Consider the following 7,165-nt stretch of genomic DNA (forward strand, 5'->3'; position numbering starts at 1 on the left):
GGAGCCGTCCCGGCGTGCTGCGCGCGGCGCACGGAACGCCGTTTCCCGTCATCCTCTCTTCCTCTTCGGCCCGGCCGCCGCCAGCTTCGGAGCTGCCGCCATCATGAAGTAAGAACCTTGGCGGCTCCCCGCCGCCCCATCCGGGGCCATCCGCCGCGGGGAGGCCGCCGGAGGGCCGCGCCTTCCCCCTCCGCTAACCCGCTCTGTCCCCTAACTCTTCTCTCCCGCGCAGGGTCGAGCTGTGCAGCTTCAGCGGGTACAAGATCTACCCGGGCCACGGGCGCCGCTACGCCCGCACCGACGGCAAGGTGAGGCCGGGGGCGGGCGGGGAGGCCAGGGCGAGCCCCGCGGGGAGGGGGCGGCCGCGGTGCCGGGCAGCAGGGGCTAGCAGGAGCGGGCCCTGCAGAAGGGGGAGGACGGTAGGCCTGAGAGAGAGAGAGAGAGGCCGGCGGGGTGCTGGGGGAAGCGAAGGCCTCGCACTTGAGGCGCTGCCCGGGGCCGCCGGTGGCGTTGCTGTAGCGTCTGCCCGAATCGCTGGTATGGAGCGGCAGGAGAACAGCACCGCTGTGCCTCCGTCGGCGTGTCCAGGTGTCGTGAGTGCCGTCAGACCCTGTCCGCGGGAGAACCGTGCTCGTGCCGTAGCTTGGGATTTTGAGCCAGGTTTAGGTTGCGGTTTGAGAAGGCTGTCTTAAAGTATCTGGTCTAAAGTACCGCAGTTCTGTAAAAAATGCTACTTGGACATACTGCATCTAATGCTGAGACTTGCTGGACTTGCAAATAAGTTGGGTGCAGATCATTGGCATAAAATAGGGAGGAGAGCCCTTTCAGGCTCCCATATCTCACCCAGATAGGACTGTCATAAATAGAAATACAGTATTCATGTCTACAAAAGGAGGATTCGGGTTTTGGACATACCAGTACAGTCATCTTGCTGTACAGAATCTCCTGGGAAATGACAATTGAGTAAATAGACTGGTTGAATTCTCGGGTGCTTTCCTGGGAATTAGTGTATACTTCAAATTGAATTGTACAGCTAATAACAAATCAGCCTGGTAATTCTGCCTGTTATTCTAGGCAAGAAAGTTAGTGTAACTATGCAAGAAGGAATTGGGTGGAGTATTGGTGTCCATGTGTTCCTTAGGCCAAGTTTTGACTCCCTTACACATACAGGAAATGCATAGCTACTTGAGGACAGACACTTGAAAAGTATGATGCTGGAAATGGCTATTCCTGCTGTGCCTAGAGTACAGTGCAGCAGTGGATGCAAGTGGTAATGTGAGCTTTCCTCAAAAAAATTGAGCTGCTTTGGAATGCCTCATAAGAGATCAGTTTGATCAATGGAACAAAATTCCAAACTTTAAATTTTTTATATTATCTTCTAAAATTTTTATTTGACAGAGCTGTGTAAAGAAATACAAAAGCATCACTGTTGAAAAACACTGAATCGAGGAATTCCTTGATATGTTAATGTAAACTGTGATAATGTCTTTCAAAGAAGCAAAGCTTACACAAAATACTTTACCTTCCCAGGTTTTTCAGTTCTTGAATGCAAAATGTGAGTCTGCATTCCTTTCCAAGAGAAACCCCCGTCAAATCAACTGGACTGTTCTGTATAGGCGTAAACACAAGAAAGGACAGTCAGTAAGTATATACCAACTAATGGCGCTCTAAAGTTCTCTAGCAAAAGGTGTGGTCACTGATCTGTTAGAATAGAGGTAATTTCAGTATGCTGATGTTCAGCAGAAGCATGACCTGTACAACCAGGATGAAGACTGGGCAATAATGGTGAAAATGTAAGGGCATTTACATGAGTTTATATGCTGCTTTATGTTTGAAAGGTAACCACTTCAGCAAAAGCATTGTATTTGTACTGTGTCACTTCTTTGAGGGGCCACTCAGAAGCACAGTAGATTTTAACAATTGTATGAATGGCGTATGTTTAAAAAAATTAGTTTCTAGAGAAGGTGGGTAATGCTGTTTAATATGCAGACTCCCTAAAAGTTTGGACTTGTAAAATTTCTGAATGGTGATAGCATAGAGAGCTGATTTGGGGGTTAAAGGGTGGGGGAACTTTTCACGTACCCTTCTTGAAAACTTTGGGCTGTAACTTAGTAGGAGGTCTTTCCTATGTGGTTGTCATTGCATGAAAAAGATAAACTAATAAAGCATGTAGCTTGAGGTATTTTCAGTGCTCTTGTTTAAACTTGCACAGCAAAAGAGCATTTAGAAAGGCTTACATATGTGTTGTAAGTCAATGTTTTTACCAGTTTGTTTGAAGAAGGAAAGTTGATCCTCGATGGCTTACACTGCTGCCCAGCACCGTGATCCCGCTTGAAACAAGTCGCAAGTGTCTTCCTTTCAGAAGATTCCATCAAAGAGGACTTTAGCACTCCCCCCCCCCGTTTTTTTTCCTGGGAGTTACAGAAGGCTGAACTTCTGACGTTCTTCCAAAATATTTTTTTTTATATACCTTGCAGACGAGAATACATTGTTCTTATTTAGCTATTCAACTGCTTTGGCAAATCAAGAAATCAGTTATCTCCAAAGTGGGGAGTATAATTCTACTTCTGTATACAGTTTTATAATAGCTTCAGTCTTAATAGCAGCTTGTTTCTATAATTGTCTTTAGCCTTTTATTTAATGTCTTGCAATCCTAATTGTCTTCATCTTCTGCCATTTTAGGAAGAGATACAAAAGAAGCGCACACGTCGTGCTGTTAAGTTCCAGAGAGCTATCACCGGTGCATCTTTAGCTGAGATTATGGCTAAACGAAATCAGAAGCCCGAAGTACGAAAGGCACAGAGGGAACAAGCTATTAGGTGAGAAATCAGAGATAAGTGGAGCTATCCCAGGCTTTTCAAAGATTATTAATGCTTTTCATACAAGAGCTTAAACTCTAGATGACCTCCATGTTTTATAAGCTTTTTTGTGTTGTTTTTTTTTTTAAATCAGTATACTGGAGGTAATACTGAGTAATCTCAGCAAGAGATAGTAGCAGCAGAGGAGGATTTCTTCTTGCCCTCTCCCTTTGTGAAAATACCCCTTTTGTCACACACAGTTCTGCTGTCTCTGTAGTAGTCTCCCTAGAAAGTACTGAATGCAGAGAATAAACCTGAAATAATTCATTCCTTTCCTCATCTTAGGGAGTTCTTACAGTGCTGAGACAAAGAAACAGTGAATGGCAGACATGGATAACAGTTACTGTTTTTCTGTGAATTAACAGGGCTGCAAAAGAAGCCAAGAAGGCTAAGCAAGCAACCAAGAAAACAGCTGTTTCTGCTGCAAAGGTAAGATGCAGTAGGTGGATAGAAATCATGAAATTGTAACACAACATTCTGTTGCAGTGCTTAACTGGAAATCCCCATTTGTGCTTGGAAGAAGCATTTGCTTATCTTTTTTGATCTGGAAGCACCTTGACCAAACTTTAGTGCTAAAGTTAAACATACCCAAACAGCTGAATAAAATGAACCTTTTTAACAGAAGAAATAAATATAAGAGTAGAACAACTTTCTGACCATATGTCAGAGATTCTTGATAGCTAATAACTTGCCTGGATGTGACATCTTCACTATCTAGGAACTTGGTAACAATATATTGATGAATGCTAGCATCTGTTTCTTATTACTTATGAATTAATACCGTATGTTGGCATCATACGTGTTGTAGGCTTACAGTGGTATGTGTGTAACCACCTGTTAACACAATTCTAATCTGATACATTGCAATTCTAATCTGATCTGATCTAAGTTGCCTAATTTCAAGAATCTTAAATACACACGGATGCCTTCAGGACTGCAGATAAATTGCTTCTCTTTGCTCATACTTTGTTATTTCTCTACAGGCTCCTACAAAGGCAGCACCTAAGCAGAAGATTGTGAAACCAGTCAAGGTTTCTGCTCCCCGTGTTGGTGGAAAGCGCTAACTTGCTAAACTGTTAGTCGTGCTGAATAAACATCGGACTAACTTTCATAACTTGTGCCATGTTCTCTTCAACTGTGTGAGATATACTGAAGAGAATTAATTTGTGAAATAACCATGTCTGGTTTTGCAGACTGAAAAACATCTTGCCATAAAACACTTGGCTTCTAAGACAATCTGCTGTATTAGCATACTTTTCATAAGACTTTAATGAATGACTCAGGTGGCAGGTAAGATGGAGCTGATGTTTGAGGAGCTGTTCTTGCCTGAAGGACAAAACAGCACATAAGTACAAGTTTATTCTGCACCTATGACAAATGGCATAAAAAGAGGTTTCTAAGCTCAGAGATACAAACTAAAGAGGGTGTGAAGCAGTACCATCTGTGACTTAAGCTAATGTGCTGCTTGTGTTGTGGAACGCGTGTAGCAAGATGTTGTAGACGATCAAAGGAGCAATAGATTGAAAAAAGGGAATGGATGGTTTCATGGACCACGTGGCTGTTAAGCGCAAAGGTTCACATGCAGCTCCTGGGTCAGGAAGTAACAAAACGATGGATTGCTGGAAGCTGCTGTCAGGAAAAGGATGGCTGTGAATGTTGAATGAGCTTCAAATGCAGCTGATGGTATACGCTTACTTCAAGCCCATTTAGATGGATATTTAACTTCCAGAATGCAGGTAGAGGTTCCCTTAGTAATTCCTCACCCTCCCACCCTGAGAGGTAGTGGCCATTTGTTAAATTCTTCATGTGAAGTATGTATCTGTCTACTTTAGTAATTACACTATGTAGACAGGGTGCCCAAACGTTGCTGTAGTTTTGATGGACTTTGCAAAGCAATGTCCTCTGACGTACTGGAAGCATAGGAGAAGACAAACCTTCTCTATTTTCTGGATCAGCTACTTCTCAATTTATTGATGCCACAAGTTAATGCCTGTTAGCTTTGAGGGCTTGCTTTGTTATCTTACTACACTAGGAAGCAAGCTGTCTTTTCGTAGTTTTGCTTCCTGCAGTTCTTTTGGGCCTCAAAACCACAGTGAGTGTAATGGGCAATTTGGGTTATGGGTTATATTTTGAGTTGTATCATACTTTGTTTTGGGTTTATTAATAAAATATACAGGTCTGGATGAAGGTTACAACCCATTTAAAATAGGTCTAGCTTGATTGCATTAGCAGAATTTGCACCATTATCTTCCAAACAATTATGCTGTTTGCTGTTAAAAAAGGTATAGGAGCTACTCATGTTTAGAAATAAATGGAAAGCTTTTAAACTGGTTAACACACTTGAAAGTGAAGGAGCCAGAAACTGGACCAGAAAAGAGGGGAAGGAAAACTGCTTGCTGTTTTAGGGAAAGGAATTCTTAATCGTTTAAAACTGAAGGCTGAAAACACCACTGAAAGTTAGCTATGCTAGTGACAACTATGTAAAATCCTGATTATATCAGTGTTGTGTATAAAAGCACGTGGTAGACTGCCTGCGTGCTTGTGAAAGTTTTCAGCTAAAAAACTGAATGTGAAGATGAGCTTTCACAAACAATCTGCTTGAAATAGCATTAATGGTATCTAGGAATTGTTTGTCAGATATGACTAATTAGTAAGTCAGCATTTGTTAATGCTTTGAAGTTTGCAGGCTTTGGCTGCCTGGTGTTACTGCAGAGGTGCACAGAAATGCTTTAAGACTACTCTTCCTTGCTGTTTATTCATGAGTTCTGACTGATGTGGTGGGAGTAAAGAATAATAGCCCATCAGGTTACTCCTCTCAAGCTATGCTTCAACTGAGTGAGGCAGGCTGTTCAGAGCAGAGTGTTAACCTGGTATAACTGCACATTATTCAGCTCAAACAGAGATACAATGCAATAAATTAACAGAAATTAATAAATTAAAGTCCTTGTGTTTACCTAATGCAATGTAATTGATCCTCTATTAAATATTTATCATGAAAAATTGAATACTTAAAATTATCATAGACCCACAGAATAATTTAGGTTGAAAAAGACCTCCACAGGTCATCTAGTTCAACCCCTTCCTCAAAGCATGTCTATTTAGATCAGGTTGCTCAGGTGAGTCAAGAACAACTCCAAAGACAGAGGTTCCACAATCTCTTAGGACAATGTGTTTGAGTATTTGACAACCACCATGGTTTGAAAAAAAAAAATAAAAATCCTTAATATACAACTAGAATTTCTTGTGCTCTAACCTGTGCCTGCTGCCTCTTTGCTATGCAACTCTGACGAGTTTTCCTCCGTCTTCTCTGGCTCCTCTGGTGAGGTAGCTGTGGACAGCAGCAAGGTCCTCACAAAGCCTTCTCTTTTCAAGGCTGAAAAAGCCCGGCTCTCAGCCTCGGCTCGTCCCTCGTGCTCTGATCCCTGACCATCTTTGCAGCCTTCTGCCGGACTCGGACTCGCTCCGTCCAGTCAGTACCTTTGTATTTGGGGGGATCAGAGTACTCCAGAGGCCCTTCTTGCAAGTCCTGTGCACGGGGGAAGCTCCTGGCTACGCTCCTGCCTGGGCACCGGCATCCTGCGGCTCGCGTCTCTGCTACGGGTGTAAAAATCCGCTCAGAACTCGGACGAGGAAGACCAGCAGTTGACGTTCAAAAGACTTTCCTTCTTTCCTTTCACAAACAAAACAGAGCACGCTCTGCACCGAGACCTAGCCGCCGTGCCGCCCCGCCCGCGCTGGTGCGGCTGTCGCCGGCTGTGCTGCTCCTGATCGGTGCGCTCACGCTGCACCGTGAAATCGCGATTCTAATTTTCTCGTAGCTCCTACTCCCGACGCAAGTTTGAAGTGGAGCCCGCTCGTTTGGGAGCTAGGGCTATAAAAGCATTTATTTAGGAGCGTTCCCTGCTTCCGGCGTCGCGGCCCTGCCCGCCCTCGCAGCCTTCGCCCGGCTCTAAGATGGCCGCCCCCAGCCTTCCGCCCGGCCCGTCCATTGCCCGGTCCCAAGATGGCGGCCTTGTTCCCCCTACGAGCTGCGCCTTCCCTGAGCGCACGCCCCTTCCCCGCCCCCTCCCATGCGCGCGGGCTTCTGACCTCACTTCCTCTTGTGCAGCAGCCATTTTGTCTTTCCGTCGCTGCTGCTGCCCGAGCTTCTCCCTCCCACCCGCCGCCGCTGGCTGCGAAACTCCAGTTCCCCCCCCGGGCCTGGCTCCCGCCGGACCCGCGGGCCGCCGCTCTCCGGCCTCCCCGCGCCTGGGCGAGGGGCCGGCGGAGGCCCGGGAGCCTCCCGTCCTCCTTCCCTCGGCAGCGCA

At 45.2% G+C, this 7,165-nt stretch overlaps 1 protein-coding gene and 1 long non-coding RNA gene across 2 annotated transcripts; one reads left to right on the forward strand and one right to left on the reverse strand.

Annotated features, from left to right (window-relative positions):
- Position 1: 1 nt before the first annotated feature.
- RPL24 (ribosomal protein L24) lies at positions 2-3,969 on the forward strand. The gene is made up of 6 exons (XM_010567332.1): positions 2-108; positions 233-308; positions 1,531-1,641; positions 2,683-2,819; positions 3,224-3,287; positions 3,842-3,969. Exons 1-6 carry the CDS (start codon positions 104-106, stop codon positions 3,920-3,922), a joined length of 474 nt encoding a protein of 157 aa, XP_010565634.1. The 5' UTR covers positions 2-103; the 3' UTR covers positions 3,923-3,969.
- LOC104831636 lies at positions 2,412-6,846 on the reverse strand. The gene is made up of 2 exons (XR_774309.1): positions 6,112-6,846; positions 2,412-2,470 (listed from the first exon to the last, which is right to left on the reverse strand). It is a non-coding gene; the product is annotated as an uncharacterized LOC104831636 (long non-coding RNA).
- Between the last annotated feature and the right edge of the window lie 319 nt (positions 6,847-7,165).

Source organism: Haliaeetus leucocephalus, unplaced genomic scaffold, assembly GCF_000737465.1.
Source record: "Haliaeetus leucocephalus isolate CR32 unplaced genomic scaffold, Haliaeetus_leucocephalus-4.0 Scaffold228, whole genome shotgun sequence".
Lineage (NCBI taxonomy): Eukaryota > Metazoa > Chordata > Aves > Accipitriformes > Accipitridae > Haliaeetus > Haliaeetus leucocephalus.

Excerpts from the sequence above, each read along its gene's own strand:
- RPL24 (XM_010567332.1), top strand. Across the intron at positions 2,820-3,223 it reads CAGAGGGAACAAGCTATTAG|GGCTGCAAAAGAAGCCAAGA; the intron begins GTGAGAAATCAG and ends GTGAATTAACAG. Across the intron at positions 3,288-3,841 it reads CAGCTGTTTCTGCTGCAAAG|GCTCCTACAAAGGCAGCACC; the intron begins GTAAGATGCAGT and ends ATTTCTCTACAG.